General features: G+C 47.4%; 1 protein-coding gene across 1 annotated transcript in view; it reads right to left on the bottom strand.

Moving 5' to 3' along the window:
• Positions 1 to 994: 994 nt before the first annotated feature.
• LOC144684479 (phosphatidylinositol transfer protein alpha isoform-like) overlaps positions 995 to 23,406 on the bottom strand; it is a 40,224-nt gene continuing 17,812 nt past the window's right edge. Inside the window, exons 3-10 of the mRNA XM_078548301.1 lie at positions 17,939 to 18,044; positions 12,437 to 12,505; positions 12,143 to 12,226; positions 8,062 to 8,139; positions 7,268 to 7,378; positions 5,291 to 5,413; positions 3,866 to 3,934; positions 995 to 2,110 (exon numbers count right to left, since the gene is read on the bottom strand). Coding sequence (XP_078404427.1) covers positions 3,887 to 3,934; positions 5,291 to 5,413; positions 7,268 to 7,378; positions 8,062 to 8,139; positions 12,143 to 12,226; positions 12,437 to 12,505; positions 17,939 to 18,022 — 597 coding nt within the window. The 5' untranslated portion in view covers positions 18,023 to 18,044 and the 3' untranslated portion in view covers positions 995 to 2,110; positions 3,866 to 3,886. The remainder of the gene's footprint in view (positions 2,111 to 3,865; positions 3,935 to 5,290; positions 5,414 to 7,267; positions 7,379 to 8,061; positions 8,140 to 12,142; positions 12,227 to 12,436; positions 12,506 to 17,938; positions 18,045 to 23,406) is intronic.

Here is a 23,406-nt window from a genome sequence, read left to right as displayed (position 1 = left end):
GTAGAGGTGGCAGTAAATGTTTTGCCAGTGATGCCCACATCTGAGGCAAACTTGGCTGACATTCCCTGAATACTGAAGATTAAGGTGTTAACATGTTAAAGCCATTCGTCACGGTAGGTATGGAGAAATGCAGTGGGAAAATCTGGGACTAAGGGGCAGGGGAGTGGTCATGTCACTGGATTCGTAATCCAGAGACCCAGGGTAATGCTCTGGGGACATAGATTCAAATCCCACCTTGGCAGCTGGTGAGTTCAGTTAATATATCTGGAATGGAAAGCTGGACTCCGTAATGATGACCATGAATCTATCGTGAATTGTTGTTAAAAGCCCATCTGGTTCACTAATGCCCTTTAGGGAGGGAAATCTGCCATCCTTACCTGGTCTGGCCTACATGTGGCTCCAGATCCACAGTAATGTGGTTGACTCTTAAATGCCCTCTGAAATGGCCGAGCAAGTCACTCAGCTCAAGGGCAATGAGGGATGGGCAACACATGCCACAGCCTTGCTAGTGACAACCACATCCCATGAAAGAATAAAGGAAAAGAATCCTAAACCGAGCACCTGGTCTTTTAGGAGTGAAATCAGGAGGCACCCACTTCACCCTTACCACCTCCCCCAACCCAGCCACCTCCAGAATCTGGAACTCCCTCCCTTAAAAGTTTTGGAGGGGGTTTCATTTGCACTTTTTCAAGACTGAGACAGATTTTATTGGTAAGGATAGAGGGGTATGGAGCTAAGGTACAGATCAGCCATGTTCTGATTGAATGGCGGAGCAGCCTTCCTCCTGTTCCTCCTGCAGCTCCCCTTTCCCCACATTAAAAACCATTGTACATCTCAATGCTCTGTATACGTTGCTGATTATTCCACAACTGCAGTTCTGTAAATTAGCTCCATGTCACTAACTCCATCAGTAGCCACAGTAAGGGTTGTGCTTTCCTGTTCTAATGTCACATTGTTCAAACGCGTGCTCACACACAGACAGAATGAGAGGCGATTCAGGTGCTATTGGACTTTGTTTTATTATTGCATGAGTGAAACAATTAAAAAAATAAGTGACACTTTCTTCGATAAATGAAAACAACCAAAACCAGGTCACAATATGAGAGAGGAAGGTTTTGATGAAGAGAGAGGTGGAGAATGTGACAGAGATTTCATGAAATAAACACTCAGCACAGGTGAAGTCAACCAGGAAGGTGGTACTGGGGGTGGGGGGACGGGGCGGGGTTGATCGTCGACAGGGGGCAACACATAACTGAATCTCAGCCCTGAGATAAGACCCTGGGACTGGGTAACTGAACACATCCAGATACGAGCAGCACGATTAAAGCCCGTTAATAATAGGCAAACACATCCTGTGACACGCCTGTTTACCATTACAGCGGAGGGGGCTCTGAATGGCATTAAAGCCTTGGTTACAATGACAGCCCAGGGTCACTTTTAAGCTCTCTCCCCAATATTGACATCACCAGACCCGGCCCCACACTGCCCAAAGCTGTTCTGGCCTCTCCCTGCTGAGTGAAGGGGTAGAGCACAGGTTCTGATAGCCTCTCTTTTAACTCCCCCACTCTTGCCCTGCCACTCCATGTTCCCATCCACCACCCCCTACACTTTCTTTCATCATTAATACATCTGTGCATCTGGAGAACACGGGAGTGCAGGCACACTCCAGAGGGGGGAGCACGGGGGCACTTTATTGCACTTGAGATAACCAAATAACTTAATGATACACTAATAAATTAACAAGAGTTAGTAGGTTACCGATACAGGAATGAAAATGAGGAAATAACTGAGAACAGCACATCATGGCCACTCGCTGGGATAGATCAGATTGGTCATCATCTAGAAACCACAACCAGGTTTTGGTCCAGAGACACAGTATTATCATTAACAGCACACAGCAAATCTGAACACGCAATATATTCTGTATGGGTTAAAATTTAGTGCCTTGTCTTTTAAATTTCTTTGTCCGCTCACGATCAATTTCTTCTAGAAACATCTGAAGATTTGTTAGAAATCATCCTATAAATGAGGTGATGGGGATGGTTTATTCGCTGAGCAGAGGCATCTCACTGGCTGGGGTGTTGGAGCCTTGGACGCAGACATCAAGAGACTTTCAAAAAGAGAAAAAAAAGTCAGGTCAAAATCAGCTTCAATTTGTCAATCACTCAGTTTCTCTCTCCTTAACCCCTTCCTCCTACAGGGGGACAGTTCCTGAAGGTGCTGACTCTCACTGGGGGACAGTTCCTGAAGGTGCTGACTCTCACTGGGGGACAGTTCCTGAAGGTGCTGACTCTCACTGGGGGACAGTTCCTGAAGGTGCTGACTCTCAATGGGGGACAGTTCCTGAAGGTGCTGACTCTCACTGGGGGACAGTTCCTGAAGGCGCTGACTCTCACTGGGGGACAGTTCCTGAAGGTGCTGACTCTCACTGGGGGACAGTTCCTGAAGGTGCTGACTCTCACTGGGGGACAGTTCCTGAAGGTGCTGACTCTCACTGGGGGACAGTTCCTGAAGGTGCTGACTCTCACTGGGGGACAGTTCCTGAAGGTGCTGACTCTCACTGGGGGACAGTTCCTGAAGGTGCTGACTCTCAGTGGGAGAAGCTTTTCATCAGCATCGTTCATCCTAGTGTTTTATTTGTGGTTGAAGTTTGACCTCACTGAGATACTGCTTTCCCATCTCATCTCTCCTGATCCCCTCAAGCCCAATGACTCCTGGAGTATGGAACTTGGCCCTTTAGCCAGGGTTTAATCAACATTCACTAGCCCCTTACCAGTGAGAGCGTCAGTAAGCTGTGCAAACCCATACACTGGTGGGAGACAGGGTGGAAAGAGGTTGTGTAGCGTTAGCCATTCATGCCTCACAGGCTTCTGTGACTTGGGATGGCAATACTGCAGGTCACTAGTGTGGTGGGTTGTTCTATTGCCCTGTGCCACACAGTGAAATGCCACATCCTGAATTCTGTTCCCTAGCCATGGACTTCAGCCCTCTCCCTTTGTCACCGTCTCAGGGTGAACCAGAGCCATATCTGGCCTCCTATTTGACTCTCAACTGAGTTTCTGATCCCATCAGTAAGATCGCCTGACTTTTCCTTGCCTCAGTTCATCTGCTGCAGAAACCCTCGGCCACGCCTCAGTTACTTGCAGACTCCAGTATTCCAAAGCTCTCCTGGCCAGACTCTCACCTTCCAGCTTCAGCTCATCCGAAACTCTGCTGCCCAAATCCTAACTCGCACCAAGTCCTGCTCATATACCACTCTCCACGTTCGCTGGCCTACACTGTCCCTTAGTCCAGCAATGCCTCGATTTTAAAATTCTTATCTGTTTTCATATCCCTCTGTGGCTTTGTCCCTCCCCAGCTCAGTAACTTCCTTCAGCCCCACAATTAAAACGCTCCTTAATAATCCGTGCTCTTATTTCCATACGTGGTTCGATGTCAGGTGTTGTTTGATACCAGCCTGGATTATTGTGTTAAGGATTGTGACACTAAGTGGTCACTGTGAATATTCCACTGAAACTGACAGTGATTTCTGGAGTCTGCACATGTGTGGAATAACGTGGAAATCCAGAAATTCCTGTCTAGACACCTCCAGAAGGTGCACTGTAGAGGATCACAGACTGCAAGCCCTAATCAATCATGATTTGCCGAGAACTCCCAGTTTTGCACTGCTAGCCTTGCTGGAAAACCCTTGAATAGAGTTATACCTTGTTTAATGAAGTGTAATTGGGTTTTTAATGGTTTAATACCTTCAGAATTACTGCTAAATACTCTTGGGATATTATATTACATTAAAGATGCTTTACAATTACAAACTTTCTTTTAGGTGCAAAGCAGTCTGAAGGTTAACAGGCTACAAGGTACTTACATCATAAACAGGAAACTGGTGCTAGTCATCAGTAGCTGTCAGTCCCCTCACTGGGCCATTCAATATCATCTGGAGGAAGGACATGGAATAAAGTCATTGTAAGCATCACTATAAACCCCAACACACACCCAACATTGCCCCTAAACCCCAAACCCCCACACACCCAGCCTCTGGTGACCAGTTGCTAAGTACAGAATGAACAAGTGGATGAGAGATGTGGTAAATGGTTCTGCCTTGATGTGGGGGTGGCACAGCAGTGCGATTATAATGACACTAAGTGGCGGATTATGCTATTTCTGATTCCACTATGTCCAGATCACTGGTGGGAAACTCTGGCTGTTACAGAACATTACAGTGAGGGGCTGACAATTCCGGCACTGCACTTGTTTGACTTCGAAAGAAATTGGTTGAGCTTCAGGGAAATGGGGCAACTATCTTAATAACTCGAGCCCACCTCACTCACTAATCATCGTGCCTGTACACACTCGGAGGTGGGGAATGTTCCAGAAGTAGTATTCCATAATGACTCTTTAAACTGGAATCTCTGTTAAACAAATTCCAAGTGACCAGTGTATTGGGTCAGTGACTGGTTTTCTGAACAATTTTATTTTGGACACAAAGTTAGATTGTGCAATTTACCCCATGGGATCTCCTGTCTTTTGGTGGCCTTCATATCATGCATATACACCACAGGAGCTGCATTCTCCCTCACAAGCCCCCCCACATAGCCCTAAACTCTCACCACGGCAAGATTCCCGACAATGCCATTTCAAATATAAGTGGGAATTTTTAAAAATCAGATTGCTACAGCACAGGAGAGGCCATTTGTCCCATCATACTGTAGCTGTATCAGCAATAATGGGCATTTTATTGGGACTGGCAGTTTCCTGAGCTTTTTTGGAAAAGACACAGATAAAGGAGGCCATAAAACAGATGTGGGCGTCTAAGTGGGGAAGGAAAGGAAGAGAGAGACCTTTGTGCAGGGAAGGTGCTGACCCTGCTGCCCCACAACATGGGTGGGGAGTTGTGGGATTGTAGAACAGGACAGGTGGCCCAGGGCATTCAACCCCTGCGCCTGTTTATTCTCTGGTTGCTGATATTAACAGATCGCAATGTTCCGATTTTGGAAGCAACAGCAACAAAAGCAGCCCCATTCCAACCTTCCAGGCCCAGGAAAGTCAGACATCTGACCTTGGTCGCTGTTCTCAGGCTGCGAGCTAGGGCTGTCCCCTCTCGCCAGGGCCTTGATGATGGTGGGTCCAGTGGGTGGGAGAATGATGCCAAATGCAGTCAAATTCCACCAACTCAACATGGCTCAGGTCAGCGGGTCCCTGAATATCTGGTGCTCTCTGCTTTAATAGGTTATGCTGGGGGAACGGTGGCTCCCAGGGATCCACCATGGATCTAAGCTCAGGCTCAACGCACCTCATCCAGCTCCTTCTTGGTCTCCTCCTCCATACGTCGAATGTCGTCCATAGTAAGTTCGATCCACTTGTCCATCCAACAGAACAACTGCCGGTGGAAGACTGTGAATAGGCGTTTTTCTTGCTGCACTCAAACAGACACAAAAAGACTCAACAACCAGAAACGCCAACTGGACAAGTTTATGTCTTAATCTCAAGTCGACACATTGCCTCCAAGTCAGACATTAACCCCAGCAGAAGCACACGGCCACGACAGAGCTCAGTCCACATGTTGCATATTGCTGCAGCGGTGCTAACAGTTCCAGAGTCTGGGCACTTTCACTGATCCGGTGGGAATAGCTGCTTCATTTTAACTCCAATTTCCTTCCTTCCACCAATAAGACTGGAACCTAATGGCATCTTCTAACCATAAAATCATACAAGCACAGGAGGAGACCATTCAACTTATAGTCTCTGCTGGCTCTTTGTGACGAGCTATTCAATTAGTGCCACAACAACACTTGTATTTATATCACGCCTTTTCCATAGTAAAGTGTCCAAAGGTGCTTCACAGGAACATTAAACAGAATTTGACACCAAGCCACATAAGGAGATATTAGGGAAGTTGGGCAAAAAGCTTGGTGAAAGAGGTAGATTTTAAGGAGAGTCTTAAAGGAGGAAAGTGAGATGGAAAGACAGAGAGGTGTAGAGAGGGAATTCAGGGCTTGGGGCCCAGGCAGCTGAAGGCACGGCCACCAACAGGGCAGCAATTAAAATCAGGGATGCTCAAGAGGCCAGAATTGGAGGAGTGCAGAGATCTCGGAGGGTTGTAAGGCTGGAGGAGATTAGAGATGGGGAGAGGCAAGGACATGGAGGGATTTAAAAAGGCTAAGAACTTCAAAATCAAGGCATTGCTTGGCCAGGAGCCAATGTGGGTCAGTGAGCGTAGGATAATGAATTGAACTGGACCTGGTGAGAGTTAGGACTCAGGCGGACTTTTGGATGAACTCATTGTAGTCTGCCTCATTGGCAGTCTACCTCCCATCCCCCCTTTACCTGGCCGCTCAGGTGGTGTCACACTCAGTCAGAAGATTGTGGGTGCAGCAACCCCCCCCACTCCCCCCTGCTAATACAGGACTGGAGCACAACATCTAGGTTAATACTTTGCTGCACTACTGAAGGGGTGCTGCACTGTCAGAGGTGTGTAATACTGCATTCACCTGGGCCTGAATTTTACCTTTGGCAGGCGCACCCGATCAGCGGGCCCAGGAGCAGTCAGGAAACGGACTGCTGACCGCGATCGGCCCCTAACCACAATTTCACGCTGGTTGGCCAATTACCGGCCAGCCAGCGTGAAACGTGCGCTGAAAAGCTCAGTGCTGCCGGGGGTGGGGGCAGGAAGAGGCTGGGCAAGACCTTTCCACAGGCAAGCGCTGCGACAAAGCTCCCTGAAGGCAGACAGCTGCCTCAGGGAGCTGGCAACCTGAAAAAGCTGAAATAAAAGGTTTTAAAAGCTGAAAAAAGTGTCCATGCATCACAATCAATCACCTGAAAGTACAGCTGATAAAAATGCGGCCGGCAGAAATTTATTTTTACTTTATTTCATCCTGCCCATGGATGAGGTTTGGTGAAAAATGCAAAGGCCGCCTGGCCGATTCTCCCGTCCGCCAACCGTAAGGTTGGACAAGCAACGAAAAATCGGACACAGTTGCACTGTTAATGGGCTTAATTGCCCTCTTAATTGTCGGTGGGCGTGCTTCTGACTTTTGTGTGCGCCCACTGAGCGCAATATTGCGCCAGTGCGCGATGACATCTGGACGTTCACCGGATTGTTACACTGTGAAATCAGTCACCATCGACGAAACACTCGAATTGCCTGGAGATACGGTGTAACTTCACCTCTTTGCTCTGCTTCTCCCCCTCCAGCTGGTATCAGATCTCCACAGAGCAGGAAGGCAGAGCAAATCTCAGTGCTCTGCCTTCCTGCTCACCCACTCACCTTCTGGATGAAGCTCTCCACTTTATTCTGAAGGCCCCACCATTTAAACTTCACGGTCACGAGTTTGTAAGCACACATGTGTGGCCAGTCTCTTCTCTTTGCCAGTTCTTTCTGCAACAGAATGGAGAGAGGTGAGCTGCGCAGTGGGACCAGTTACACGGCAGCTTTTAAAGATTTCAGTCTCTGGATTGGGTTCCACTCGCAAGATGGGGATTTAGCGCCCAACACTAGCAGCTCTGAGAGAGGGTGAGCCTTCTTGATCCATAGGGCTTCGATATCACTGACTGCCTTCTTATGGCCACTTGAGAGGGCAGATTTGAAGTGTGGGGAAGCTTTTTGTATTTAACCTGCCCTGGGAGTGTTTGATGGGAACAGCGTAGAAGAAGTTTTACTCTGTATCTAACCCCGTGCTGTACCTGTCCTGGGAGTGTTTGATGCGGACAGTGTAGAGGGAGCTTTACTCTGTATCTAACCCCGTGCTGTACCCGTCCTGGGAGTGTTTGATGGGGACAGTATAGAGGGAGCTTTACTCTGTATCTAACCCCGTGCTGTACCTGTCCTGGGAGTGTTTGATGGGGACAGTGTAGAAGGAGCTTTACTCTGTATCCAACCCCTTGCTGTACCTGCCCTGGGAGTGTTTGATGGGGATAGCATAGAGGGAGCTTTACTCAGTATCTAACTCTCCTTTATAAATGTTTGAACATTTATAAACTTAGCAAGCAAAAAATAATGCTAGTACAAGTTTGAGCCAATCACGGACATTTAATAATATGTTGTGATCACATGATATGTACCTTCCAATTAGGGCCAAGCTTTCCACGACCTGTCTTGATGGATTTGTATACTGCGGGATCTTCCTCTACCTTGTAATCCTGGAGTGATGAAAGGGAGATGGTTAGACTGGACCCTGGCTGCATTATTCTAGACTCTCACACACCACCTCCAGAATCAAAGAATGATTTGTGCCATGCTCAGTACAAGCATGAGGATATTGGATATTACAGAGTGTAATCTCATTCTTTGCGAAAGTGGCCACAGAACCTGTTAAGGTGGCTGCAACTTAACATGTGACCGTGGACAGTATTCAACTCTGTGACCAACATTTAGTTAAACATAGATCTGAATAAGGGAACTTGACAGTCGCCTGTGAAGTTTAAACATCTCATCATTCAATATGGCACCCGGAGACCAACAGTCTAAAGATCCCATATCCCTCAAACGCTGGTTCATCCTTAAACAATGAAAAATAATTGGGCTCAAGTTGAGGCAGGGATAAGACTGAATGATACAGTGTCAGTTGACAGTAGCCAATGTGGCCTGGGCCCCCATGCAGTCATGTGATTGAAACTAACTTTCAGACACCGCTGTTTAAAATACCCTGAACAGAGCAAATCCAGGGCAGAAACAGCTGAACCATCGTAGCTGAAACTTTACTAATGCAGCCCAAAGTATTGTACTTGTTCCAGCTTCCACTCCATCTCAGAACCAATCTCCTGGCTATTTGTGTACAAGAGGCTTCACAGCTTCATGAGAATCCTTTGTTTCTAAAAAACCTTCACTCCAACTACAGTATCAATTTAACCAAGATGATATCAGGCCTGCGTCAATGTAGAGACAGTTATAAATTCCATTTTTATAATTACGGTTTTAACTGCATTTCTATCTAATTTTTGTGTGCATGACAGTGTGAGTGAGACAAGTGATTGAGGCGGCGAGTTTTCAATACTCGGGGCAACTGAGAGATAATAAATAACCTTTATTTTTAAAATCACTAAAAAAACCTGCTGCAGGAATGTATTTTAAATTAGGAAAATTCACTAAGGGTAAGGAAATACACACACCTTACACACAAACATCCCGAATGGAAGGGAAGCCCCACAAATCCTGTCCGGAACATATGACATCGACGGAGGTCAAGAGCTGCCCGTCATGCATATACTACCTGCTTGGTAGATCTATCTGCTTTCCTCTTCTTTACCCACAGCCCTGTATTTATTACCTTCAAATATTTATCTAATTCCCTTTTCGAAAGTTCCTATTGAACCTGCTTTCAGGCCGCATGTTCCAGATCACAACAACTCGCTGAGTAAAAAAAAAATCTCATTTTCCGTCTGGTTCTTTTGTGAATTACCTTAAATTTGTGTCCTCTGATTACCCAGCCAGCTATTACAAGAAAATATTTACTCTATCAAAGTCATTCATGATCAAATCTCTTAACCTTCCCAGCTCTGAGAACAGTTCCAGCTACTCCAGTCTCAGCATTCAACTGAAGTGGGACTAACTAGGCAGCTCTTTCAGAGAGGCAGCTCGAATGGAGCAGGCTCGGGGGGCTGGAGGGCCAGCTACTGCTCCTATTTCTTACGTTCTTCTGTAAGTTTCTATGATTGTTTCATGTCTGCCTGAGGGGGGGGCGGGAGTCTGCAACCCACCTCAGCGACTTGGAGGTTGGGCAGGAGGAAGAGTACCTGCTTCTAACTGTTCTTGCATGCTGCCCATTGCCAGTCTGTGGACTGTGGGTGTCATGCAATTCTCATTCTACTGTTGTTGCAAACCCTTGGAGAGTTCCCTAAGTTGTGCAGCTGACTGGAGTCACTGCGGTATTCCACAGTTCTGTGCAAACCACAGCCAGCTACTACTGTCTAGCCAGCATAGGAACCTCATGCAACACAGTGCAAACAATAAGGGTTATCAGGTAATATCACACTGCTACCCATAGAGAGCGCCAGTGCACAACATGGGCCACTTGGCTCTCATTTGGCAACCACTGACAATCAGAGGGACGAGTCTATCAGTGCCAACACGTGGCAGGAAATATACAACAGAGGGTTAGGTCTTAAAAAGCAAAATATTGCAGATACTGGAAATCTGAAAGTGAAACAGAAAATGCTGGAAATGCTGAGCAGGTCAGGCAGCTTCAGAAGAGAAAGAACAGACTTAATATTTCAGGTCTAACAGGCTGATATCAGAATAACTTCACAAAATACATAGTATAGTCCACACTCACCCACAAGAATCTCTTCCTCCATGGTGCCAGGTGTCCTTCAGTAAGTAGGACTCTCCCTTACCTCTGAGTCACAAGGCAGTGGATTCAAGCCACACCTGAAAGACTCAAACCAATAATCCAGGATGATGTATGCACTGCGGTGCCGAGGGAGCGCCACGCTGTCCGAGGGGCAGGTACTGAGGGAGTGCCGCACTGTCCGAGGGGCAGGTACTGAGGGAGTGCCGCACTGTCCGAGGGGCAGGTACTGAGGGAGTGCCGCACTGTCCGAGGGGCAGGTACTGAGGGAGTGCCGCACTGTCCGAGGGTCAGTGCTGAGGGAGTGCCGCACTGTCCGAGGGTCAGTGCTGAGGGAGTGCCGCACTGTCCGAGGGTCAGTGCTGAGGGAGTGCCGCACTGTCCGAGGGTCAGTGCTGAGGGAGTGCCGCACTGTCCGAGGGTCAGTGCTGAGGGAGTGCCGCACTGTCCGAGGGTCAGTGCTGAGGGAGTGCCGCACTGTCCGAGGGTCAGTGCTGAGGGAGTGCCGCACTGTCCGAGGGTCAGTGCTGAGGGAGTGCCGCACTGTCCGAGGGTCAGTGCTGAGGGAGTGCCGCACTGTCCGAGGGTCAGTGCTGAGGGAGTGCCGCACTGTCCGAGGGTCAGTACTGAGGGAGTGCCGCACTGTCCGAGGGTCAGTACTGAGGGAGTGCTGCACTGTCCGAGGGTCAGTATCAAGTGAGTGGTGCACTGTTGGAGAGCACTCACTTAGAGAGTACGGCATTGTCAGTACCGAGGGAGTGCCGCACTGTCCGAGGGTCAGTGCTGAGGGAGTGCCGCACTGTCCGAGGGTCAGTGCTGAGGGCGTGCCGCACTGTCCGAGGGTCAGTACTGAGGGAGTGCCGCACTGTCCGAGGGTCAGTACTGAGGGAGTGCCGCACTGTCCGAGGGTCAGTACTGAGGGAGTGCCGCACTGTCCGAGGGTCAGTACTGAGGGAGTGCCGCACTGTCCGAGGGTCAGTACTGAGGGAGTGCCGCACTGTCCGAGGGTCAGTACTGAGTGAGTGCCGCACTGTCCGAGGGTCAGTACTGAGTGAGTGCCGCACTGTCCGAGGGTCAGTACTGAGGGAGTGCCGCACTGTCCGAGGGTCAGTATCAAGTGAGTGGTGCACTGTTGGACAGCACTCACTTAGAGAGTACGGCATTGTCAGTGATGCCTTCTTTCTGTTGAGACGTTAAGTGGAGGCTACATCTGATGTAACAGGTGGGCATTGAAAGATCCCACAGTCACTATTTCAAAGATGAGCAAGGGAGCGCTCCAGGCTATCCTGGCCAATACTTATCCATTAATCAGCATCTCTAATTATATGGTCTTTTATCTCATTGCTGTTTGTGGTAGCTTTCCATGTTTGGGTTGCACAATAAAACGTCTCTGCATTGCTGTCAAACAGACGTCTCAGCGCGGCACCGAGGGAGAGACACAAATCTGGAGAGGTTGCATCCAGAACTGAGAGTTGATGGATGGGTGTAATATGCTGGGCCCTCATCCACTGCGGAATAAATACCGTAGTGAAATTCACTTCACCTGGAATCGCTCAGTGTAGAGAAGAAAAAAACCAGGAAACTGAAGCAAAACTCCTGAAATCCTGGGATTTCAGCCCAGGAACCAAAGCTATAAGGGAAACCCCACAATCCTACAACTTTCCACTGTTTAGTAAATGTCTCCCTAATTAAGTGAATCAGGATGGTTTAAGCATAAAAGAAAATTGCAACAATTTCAGCCAAAGACTTGTTAATTTCCTTTATCGGTGCTAAGAACACAAACAAAATTTTCCCTGGTGTCTCCTTGTTACTTTACATTGACAGCTTGCTCCACACTTCAGTTATAACCAACTCACCCGTGAGTGGATCTGGCTCCGGTCAGCAATGTCTATGTGAACAACTTCAACATTTTTCCACGTGTTGGGTTCCAGACTGTGTACCTGCCCGAGGGGAAACACATTTAAACAGGCAAAGTCAAACCGGGGAACAGTACTGGTGGGGACAGGTCTGTTACTGTATAACACTGGGGTACAGTACTGGTGGGGACAGGTCTGTCACTGTATAACACTGGGGTACAGTACTGGTGGGGACAGGTCTGTCACTGTATAACACTGGGGTACAGCACTGGTGGGGACGGGTCTATTACTCACATTCTCTACGTTCCCCATGTCAGGCTTGTGCCAAGTTTCGATTTTGATCAGGAAGTCATCCTTCATATACTCGTTCTGGTAGACGAAGAGTAAAAGGGTTTAGGTTCGGAGTACTGTTAACAAATTGTAATTAAAAATATCACACCACACAGAAAAAATCTGCTTTTCTGAATTTCAGGAGGATGCTGCATCCTGAGGTCCAGTATCACCCCATCCCCCGTCACTGAAATACAATTTCCTCCTGTGTGTCCAGTTTCAGTCACTAATATCCCAAACAGCCATTTCTTGTGCAAGATGAGACTGTGAAAAGCATTGGGGTATTCAACTGTAGGAGGGTGGGACATAGCCAGGCTGTCACCCTGCCACCCACTCTTGCTGTTTGGGTGCTGGTGAGGTTGGGGAGAGATGCAGTGAGGGGCAGGAAGGTGTGAGGCTGGATCAGCAACTTCCTCCCAGATCAGGACTCTTCGCTCCTTGTCCACTTCCCTAGCAATGTTTTGGGCACTTTTTAGGCCCAAGGAGGAACTCGGGTCAGATCTCAGTTTCCTTACCGGAGACAATACAAGTGCCTGGGCATTGCACGGTTTTAATCCGCCAAAGGACTCAACTGGCACCATAAGCAGTAGGGTTTACGGTATGACTATTTTGATACTCATGATGCAGGTATGTTAGGAGGTGTGGTATATAACAAAACATTGAAACAGCAGGCAGTGCAGGAATCCTCTGGGAGTGTGGCATTCTCAAACAGATCCCCCTAGCCTGCTGCAGCTGACACCCTCCAGTGGGTCTATGTCCCCAGGAATAATCTCCTCTTTCCCATGCAGTCTGCAAACGTCTAGGTACTTATGATGAAAATGTAATTTTGACTTTTCACTGTCACAGAGAATGGGTGAAGTGAATAGTATAAGGGGAAGCTAGATAAACACAGGGGGAAAATGGAGGGTTATACTAATAAGTTTAGATGAAGAAAGATGGGAGGAGGCTCGAGTGGAGCTTAAAATGCTAGCATGGACTGGATGGGCTGAAAGGCTTATTTCTGCAGCATATATCCGATGTAGTCCTATGAAAGTCTAAGTGTAAATTATATTTGGAAAGTTACACTCTTCACCCCTTGACCACTGTAATCAGCTCCTCTCCACCTCCAGCCCCCTCCACTGCCATTCCCCCAAACTCTGTCTCCACTCAAAATGATGTTCCAGAGGGCAAGAAGTCCCACCAATAAAACCAAACCCCTCTCCCCGCCCCAGCCTGCGGGTCTAGTTACTGTCAGGGACTAATCCTTCCATAGATACTCACCGTAATGACTGGAGTCCGCAGCAAGGAGCGACATAGGAGAGAGAAGAAAAATGCGTAAAGACATTGGCAAGAATGATACATCAAAGAGTGGCTCATGAACTAGGCAACGTTGACAACCCAGTCACCAGCAGGAAGAACTGGAATCACTTCACAATACCATCAGGTATGCAGGGTTGCACTTTTCCGAATGAAACCCACCCAATTAGAATTAATATCTTTAGAGAGTGCTGGAAAAGCTCAGCAGGTCTGGCAACATCTGTGGAGAGAGAAACAGAGTTAACGTTTCAAGTTCAACATGACTCTTCTTTGGGTTCTGAAGCATCATATTGGACTTGAAATGTTAACTCTTGTTCCTCTCTCCACTGATGTTGCCAGACCTGCAGAGTTTTTCCAGCACTTTTTGATTTCAGGTTTCCAGCATCTGGAGTATTTTACTTTCATTTTATAATTAATATATTCTTTGGTGTATTTTAAAAAAAAATTTTCAGGATATGGGTGACCTTGGCATGGCTGCACCATTTGCCTATCCCACATTGTGCCAAGGGCCAGGAGTCTGGGTGGGCTGGAGCCATGGCGGGGCAAGGAACAGAGTGACATGCAAGGGTGGCAGGCTCCCTGCCCTTGTAGGGCATTGGAGAACCGGAGATTTTGTTTTTATTTTGAATGACAATTCAGCAACTTTCAAAGGTCATTTTATCCAATGCAAATCCAGGAATTACCAAAGTTACTAAATTCAATTTCACAGCTTCCCACGATAGGATTTGAACTCTCAATTGCTGCGTTAGTAGAGAATTAAGCTTTTGGTCAATGTACTTCATTGAAGAGGTGAGGGTGCTGCATATAACAGCCTTTAATGCCTTTGAAGTCCACCTCCCTCTCATCCGAGACCCACAGCAGGTTTGATGTTCGGGGCCTTGGCTCACATTCCAACCGAGTGATGGAACGTGGACAAGCTGGAATTTAAACTTTCTCCCTCTCCAACAAAGGTGGAGAGGGGTTGCCACCAAGAGGCAGGGTTAGCCCAGCTTCCACACACAGGCGCACACACACACCAACAGCAAGGGCCCGTTGCAAGTACAGCAAGGGCCCATTGCAAGTACAGCAAGGGCCCATTGCAAGTACAGCAAGGGCCCATTGCAAGTACAGCAAGGGCCCATTGCAAGTACAGCAAGGGCCCATTGCAAGTACAGCAAGGGCCCATTGCAAGTACAATCAGACAACTCAGTACCTTAAAACCACCATGTGCTTGTTCCCCCAGTTGTTTCTTGGGACTGGGGGTTGATACTCTGATAGGCAATGCTATATGAAGGGGTCACGAATCCCCCAGGTGACTGCAGATGGAAGGTGAGCGATCAGAATCCTCACACGGAGGAGGAAACAATTTTGGGTGCAGCTGACTGGCTTGCCCTCTGCCTCACTCAGCCAGGAACAGTGTGCAAAGAAACAAACGGGCATTCCTTCTCCCCCCAGCAATACACAAGAGGGTGATGAGCAGCTTGGGCTGGCTGAGCAGTGAGGCCAGGGAAACAAGGCTTTGAGCAACAGCAGATAACTGCAATTTGAGGCGGGGGTTGGAAGGCTGAGGAGACATAAACCCAAATCTCCACTCCATCAATCAATGTCGCTGAAGCACTGCCTGCCATCATTAGGCAAGGGCTTCCATTCAGCAGAACATGTTCTTACTGCACCTTGCATCTCATTACAGGGAGGCGAGATCATAATCTAGGCTGCCACACCAATGCAGTCCCAAGAAAATGCTGCATTGTCAGAGATGCTGTTCTTGGGGATGAGGTGTTAAACCGAGGCCCCACGTCTTCAGGTTCAGGTGGATGATAAAAGATCCCATGGCAGCACGTGATGAACAGCAGGTTACATGTCCCGGTGCTGCTCGTGATACCAGGCTGTGCACAAAAGGTCAGCAGCACTGTAAAGTAATTCAGTGTGCAGAATTATAAGAAGCTGAGAGAAGGTCTCTTTACATTTTAAAAAAGGTCGTCTTCTCACAAGTTATATTCTAGTTTGCTCTTATCTGCCAGTAAACTTAATGAAATATTTACATGGTTCTGAAGTAACACTGTATTATCCCATACAACAGGGATCCAGTATCATTTCACTGTCATGGCAATGTCACATTCCACCAGCACTGGACCAAGGTTGATAAATTAAAGAGGAGCGAGGAAACCTGCAGGTCTGGGAGCTTTGTTACCTTTGCTGTATCTGTGGTGGATTATACTTCAGAAAACAAACAGTGAGGGGAGATTAATCTCCAGCGCTTGTCTAGTCACTTAAACAAATATCTCTTATTTAAAATGAACAGCAGCTCAGGTTGTTTACAGCTGCTTTTTTAAGCTTTCTTAAAGGGGCTGTTCTCTCCAGGAAGGTGAATGGGAGGGGGATGAGATGCCAGAGCCAGGGCTGAGCTACTACCTATAGCCAGCAGAATTAAAGCTAATAATCAATTTTTAAAAAGTAAAATTTGTTGAGTATGCTGCTATTCAGATGTCAAACCCCATCAGGGCTCTCCCATCCCCCCACTCCACTCTGTCAGGACTCTCCCATCCCCCCCACCAGGACTCCCCTATTCCCCACCCCCTCCCCACTCCGCCATGACTCTCCCACCACCCCCCACCACCCACACCTCTGTCAGGACTCTCCCATCCCCTCCCACTCCGTCAGGACTCTGCCAACCAGCCACCCGCACCCAATGCATTTCACACATGAAGAATGACATTGTGCAGTTTTGATCATAACAGATATTACCCAACAGTACTGGTGGAGGAAGAGAACACTGACATTTACCCAGGAGTGGGATTATTTCAGCCACCATGTGCTAATATCTCATTAGCCAGGCAGTATGTGATTGGATAGCTGAAACCCTCACCCTGGCCTTTCCAACACACTCCTGCCTGTTCTCTGACCCTCCATAAACTTGCTCATTCAATTCTCTGCAGCCCATATGTCAACTCGCATCAAGTCCTGTTCACCCATCACCCTCTCTGCTCGTTAATCTACATTGGCTCCTAGTCCAGCAATGCCTCAATTTTAAAATTCTCATCCTTGTTTTTCAAATCTCTCCTTGGCCTCACCCCTCCCTAGCTCTGCAACCTCCTCCCCAGCCCCATGATCCTTTTGCACATCCTCAACTTTCATCGCCCCACCATTGGCAGCTGTGCCTTTAGCTGCCTGGGCCTTAAGCTCAGGAATTCACTCCCCACACCTCTCTACCGTCCTCTCTTCCTTTAAGCTGCTCCTTAAAAACCTATTTTTTTGACCAAGCTTTTGGTCACCTGTCCTAATATCTCTGAGGCTCCTTGTCACGTTTTATTTGGTAACACTCCTGTGAAGCACCTTGGGACTTTTTTACCCTGTTAAAGGTGATATATAAATGTAAGCTGTTGCTGTAACTCACTCTTATTCAATTGGCTGTGCTTATATCTGGAATGACCAAGAGGTCCACAGCTGTGAAACTGCAGAGGTGAGAGTCAGAACCACACCTTGTGGGGAATAAAAAACGTCTTGCTCTTTCGGGAAAACTGAAAACAACATTATCAGCTTCAAATTCAGATAATCAACAGCAGTGATACCAAGTTAGTTATTTTAAGAGGTTGCCTCTTGGATTATGGGTGTCGCTGGCAATGCCAGCATTTATTTTCCATCCATTGTTGCTCTTGAGGGGGTGATGGTGATCCACCTTCTTGACCCTCTGGTATTGAGTAGTCCGCTAGTGCACTTGAGGGGAGTCAAGTCAAATTCTGCTGGTGCATTAGTTTAGTTTGGCTGTTAAATCAAAATAAGTTTCATACAAAAGGGTAATGAAGGATTTTCTAGATTTTTTTTTACATTGGTTATTATTCTTGCTGATTTGAGATTCAGGTCTTAGTAGGAAAAACAGGAGAGGAGGAACTTTGAATGGATTGAAATTGACTGGGAGGGAAAACAGAAAACCTGTTGAGAAAGATGATAGGACAGGAGCAGTGTTTACGCAGCCACACCTTCCTATTGGAATCCTATCAGCTTGACAGTACACCAACTGTACACTCAACCGAATCAAAATAAATTAAAAGTCACTAGTAACAGGATTGGTTTATATCAAACCTACTCAATTTGGTTTCCATTTGTAACAATAAGATTTGGAAATCAGTGTTATATTCTATTGCCCTCCCCTCACCACCCACGCCTGGCCCAGCCCAATGCACAGAACCTGACAGCTTTCCACTTACCAGTTCTGCAGTATGGGTATGCATTCCAAGCCTTCTCATGCACGTTCAGAGCTCCCTCAGGAGCCAACATCTGCACAAACCTGGGCACCTTGCTGAAAGAACAACATGGTTACTTGTTTCTCGAGTCTCATCTTAAAGACAAGTTTAGGAATGATGTCAGCAATCTTCCTGTTCAATGCAATGAGCATATGGAAAAGGCTTCCAGTTAAAGCACCAGAGGTGAAGACTGTGGGGTCACTTCAGAAACAGTTGCAAATGGGGGATGGGGTGGTGGGGGAGAAACTGGCGGGTCTTTTTGGTTGGACGGGTCAAGGTGAGCTGTGCTTTCTGTAGTGTCTTTTCTTACGATTGTCACCCAACAGTATTTGCAGAATCCACATGAACATACGAATTCGGAGGAGTAGGCCATTCAGCCCCTCGAACCTGCTCTGCCATTCACTAAGATCATGGCTGATCTGATTGTAGCCTCAACACCACATTCCCGCCTACCCCCGATAACCTTAGACTCTTGACCAACAAGGGAGTCAATCTACCTCTGCCTTAAAAATACTCATTGACCCTGCCTCCACCACTCTCTGGGGAGTTCCAAAGATTCACAGCCCTCAGAAAAAAAAAATTCTCATCTCATTCTTAAATATTTTAGTTCTAGTACCTCCCACAAGAGGATATCCTTTCAAAATTCACACTGTCCAGTCCTCTCAGGGTCTTGTATGTTTCGATAAGATCACCTCTCATTCTTCTAAACTCCAATGGGTACAGGCTCAGACTGTCTGGCCTTCCCTCAAAAGATAACTCTGCCACCCCCAATTCCAGGTATCAGTCAATTGAACCTTCTCTGAACTGCTTCTAACACGTTTATATCCTTTCTTAAATAAGGAGACCAAAGCTGTACACAGTACTCCATATGTGGTCTTACCAATGCCCTGTACAACTGTAGCAAAACATCCCTATTTTTATATTCCATTCTTCTTGCAATAAATAACAATATTCCATTTACCTTCCTAATCATTTGCTGTGCCTGCATACTAACTTTTCCTGATTCATGTACCAGGACACCCAGATCCCTCTGTACTGCAAAGTTCTGTAATCTCTCTCCATTCTGTTCTTCCTGCCAAAGTGAGCAAGTTCACATTTTCCCACATTATTCTCCATCTGCCAAATTTTTGCCCACTCACTCAACCAAGTCCCTTTGCAGACTCCTTATGTCCTCTTCACTATTTACTTTCCTACCTTTGCGTCATCAGCAAATTTAGCAACCAAACATTCGATCATGCACAACTTTTAAAAAGTACATTGTGTTCCTGCTCAATGTCTCTGAGCGTTGGGCTGAATGCATCATAAACACAGAGCTGAAACCACATCAGTATTGTGCAGGGTCAGAACTTAATCTCACCCGATTTTCACTCTGGGCCTCATCTGCATCTGAAGTGCTGGAACCTGCAAGGGGCTGGAAAGTGGGATTAAAACGAGCAGCTAGTTTCATTTTTCTCTTTTTTGGCCGGCGCAGACATGATGGGCTGAACGGCCTATTTCTGCACCGTAACTTTTCTATGGTCCTATGGTCACCCTTATCCTCTTCCCAACAAAGCACAACACAGACTGCAGGACCAAAGAAACGAAAAACCTGCATTTATATAGTGGTTTTCATGACCGCTGGACATCTCAAAGTGCTTTACATCCAATGAAGTACCTTCGACATGTAATCACTGCTGTAATGCAGGAAATGCAACAGCCAACAAATGCACAGCAAGATCCCAAATGACCAGATAAGCTGTTATGAATGATTTCAATAGAGGGATAAATATTGGCCAGGACACTGAGATAACTCCCCTTTATTGACACAGTGCCATGGGATCTTTAACATCCACCCGAGCAAGCAGATGGGGGCCTCAGTTTCAAGTCTCATCCCTAAAGACGGTACCCTCAAAAGGTTGCAATTGCATGATCTGTGACTGGAAATTAATATCTCTAATTCGTGCCCCACTTTCTATGCAGGAGCATATCACTTTCCCAGTGTGACAAGATTGAGTGGGGGTCAAAATGATGCTTTCAGCCCACTGCTCTGGTGTCTTAGGACATTGTCATGAATTTAATTGATATATTTTTCCTTTTGTAACAGAACACTTAGCAACTCGGATTCTAAAGGCTGCTTATGCGATAACAGGATGTGGTTCGTCAGCTTTAGAGGGAACAAACACATTTAAGGGGGAGCTTGAAGGTATGATGGGAGAAACGAATAGCAGGAAAGTCTGTGGGGGCAGGGTTTTTAAAAAAAAATCATTCACGGGATGTGGGCTTCGCTAGCTGGGCCAGCATTTATTGCCAAACCCTAGGTGCCCTTGAGAAGGTGCTGATGAGCTGCCTTCTTGAACCGCTGCAGTCCATGTGGTGTAGGTACACCCACAGTGCTGTTAGGGATGGAGTTCCAGGATTTTGACCCAGTGACAGTGAAGGAACGGTGATATATTTCCAAGTCAGGATGGTGAGTGACTTGGAGGGGAACTTCCAGGTGGCAGTGTTCCCATCTATCTGCTGCCCTTGTCCTTCTAGATGGTAGTGGCTGTGGGTTTGGAAGGTGCTGCCGAAGGAGCCTTGGTGAATTTCTCCAGTGCATCATGTAGATGGTACACACTGCTGCTACTGTGCATCAGTAGTGGAGGGAGTGAATGTTTGTGGATGTGGTGCCAATCAAGTGGGCTGTTTTGCCCTGGGTGGTGTCAACCTTCTTGAGTGTTGTGGGAGCTGCACTCGTCCAAGCAAGTGGGGAGTATTCCATCACACTCCTAATTTGTGCCTTGTAGATGGTGGACAGGCTTTGGGGAGTCAGGAGGTGAGTTACTCAGTGCAGGATTCCTAGCCTCTGACCTGCTCTTGTAGCCATAGTATTTATACAGCTAGTCCAGTTCAGTTTCTGGTCAAAGGTAACCCCAGGATGTTGATAGTGGGGGATTCAGTGGTGGGAATGCCATTGAACATCAATGGGAGATGGTTAGATTCTCTCTTGTTGGAGATGGTCATTGCCTAACACTTGTGTGGCACGAATGTTATTTGCCACTTGTCAGCCCAAGCCCGGATATGGTCCGGGTCTTACTGCATTAGGAAATGGACTGCTTCAGTATCTGAGGAGTAACAAATGGTGCTGAACCTTGTACAATCATCAGCGAACATCTCCACTTCTGATCTTATGATGGAAGGAAAGTCATTGATGAAGCAGCCGAAGATGGTTGGGCCTAGGACACTATCCTGAGGAACTCCTGGAGCTGAGACGACTGACCTTCAACAACCAAGCCATCTTACTTTGTGCTAGGAATGACTCCAACCAGTGGAAAGCTTTCCCCTGATCCCCATTGACTCAAGTTTTGCGAGGGCTCCTTGATGCCACACTCTGTCAAATGCAGCCTTGATGTCAAGGGCAGTCATGCTCACCTCACTTCAAGAGTTCAACTCTTTTGTCCATGTTTGAACCAAGGTTGAAATGAGGTCAGGAGCTGAGTGGCCCTGCGGAACCTAAACTGGGCGTCTGGGCGCAGGTTATTGCTAAGCAAGTGACTGACATCCGTGATGCTGGAGATCTCTGGAGGAGGCCGAGATGGATCATCCACTCGGCACTTCTGGCTGAAGATTGTAACAAGTGCTTCAGCCTTATCTTTTGCACTGATATGGTGGGGGTGGGAAGTTGAAACAGGCTGGGAGGAGGCTCGTGTGGTGGGGGTGGGGAGATGAAACAGGCTGGGAGGAGGCTCGTGTGGTGGGGGTGGGGAGATGAAACAGGCTGGGAGAAGGCTCCTGTGTTGGGGGTGGGGAGATGAAACAGGCTGGGAGAAGGCTCGTGTGGTGGGGGTGGGGAGATGAAACAGGCTGGGAGGAGGCTCGTGTGGTGGGGGTGGGGAGATGAAACAGGCTGGGTGGAGGCTTGTGTGATGGGGGTGGGGAGATGAAACAGGCTGGGTGGAGGCTGGGGTGGTGGGGGTGGGGAGATGAAGCAAGCTGGGAGGAGGCTGGGGTGGTGGGGGTGGGGAGATGAAACAGGCTGGGAGGAGGCTGGGGTGGTGGGGGTGGGGAGATGAAACAGGCTGGGTGGAGGCTGGGGTGGTGGGGGTGGGGAGATGAAGCAAGCTGGGAGGAGGCTCGTGTGGAGCATAAAATGGGGTTTATGGTTCGTTGGGATGGCTAGTTCTACAAAACTAAGTCCAGAATTTCAACTGTGCTAACATTGTACAGCTCGGTGGGGTGTGAATGGAGCTCTGGATTGCTCCCTGCAGCAAGACTGCCTGAGGCTACTGAAGGCTGGATAACAAATCATCTGGATGAACTGATAACTATTTCGCACTCTCAGTGTAAAACACAGAGGATTGTGGTTTTCATTTGAAGGTAATGGGTTCCTCACATCACTGAGTAATCTTGATGACTGAGCTGTGAGGAACTGTAGCTTCCCAAAGGGAGGCTTTGATATTATAAGACCATAAGATGTAGAAGTAGGCCATTTGGCCCATTGAGTCTGCTCCCCCATTTACGGAGATCATGGTTGATCTGATAATCCTCAACTCCACTTTCCTGCCTTTTCCCCATAACCCTTGATCCCCTTACTGATTAAAAATCAGTCTATCTCAGCCTTGAATATACTAAGCAACCCAGCCTCTACAGCCCTCTGCGGTAAAGAATTCTACAGATTGACTACCCTCAGAGAGGAGAAATTCCTCCTCATCTGTTTTAAATGGGCGACCCCTTACTCTGAGATTATGCCCTCTGGTCCTAGACTCTCCAACAGGGGAAATAACCTCTCAAAATCTACCTTGTCATGCCCCCTAAGAATCTTATATATTTCAATAAGGTCGTCTCTCATTCTTCTAAACTCCAATGAGTACAGGCCCAACCTACTCAACCTCTCCTCATAAGAAAATCCCTCCATACCCGGGATCAACCTAGTGAACCTTCTCTTGACTGCCTCCAATGCATCTTTTCTTAGGTAAGGGGACCAAAACTTTTCACAGTATTCTAGGTGTGGTCTAACTAGTGCCTTGTATAGTTTTAGCAAGACTTCCCTATTTTTATACTCCATTTCCTTTGAAATAAACATTCCATTTGCCTTTCCTATTACCTGCTGAACTTGTATGTTAGCTTTTTGCACGCGAACCCCCATCATCAGCTGCAGCTTTCTGCCGCCTTTCTCTATTTAAATAATATTCAGCTCCTCTATTCTTCCTGCCAAAGTGCATAGCCTCACATTTTCCCACATTATATTCCATCTGCCGAGTTTTTGCCCAATCACTTAACCTATATCTCTCCGTAGACTCTGTCATCCTTTTTTAAAATTATTCGTTCATGCGATGTGGGTGTCGCTGCCCAAGCCAGCATTTATTACTCATTCCTAGTTGCCCTAGCTCAGAGAGCATATAAGAGTTCTTGTAGGCCAGACCAGGTAAGGACTGCAGATTTTTACTGAATTCAAATTCC

Source organism: Cetorhinus maximus, chromosome 9 (assembly GCF_964194155.1).
Source record: "Cetorhinus maximus chromosome 9, sCetMax3.hap1.1, whole genome shotgun sequence".
NCBI lineage: Eukaryota > Metazoa > Chordata > Chondrichthyes > Lamniformes > Cetorhinidae > Cetorhinus > Cetorhinus maximus.
The sequence above is the reverse complement of the archived record's forward strand: the minus strand, read 5'-3'. Positions and strand labels throughout refer to the sequence as shown.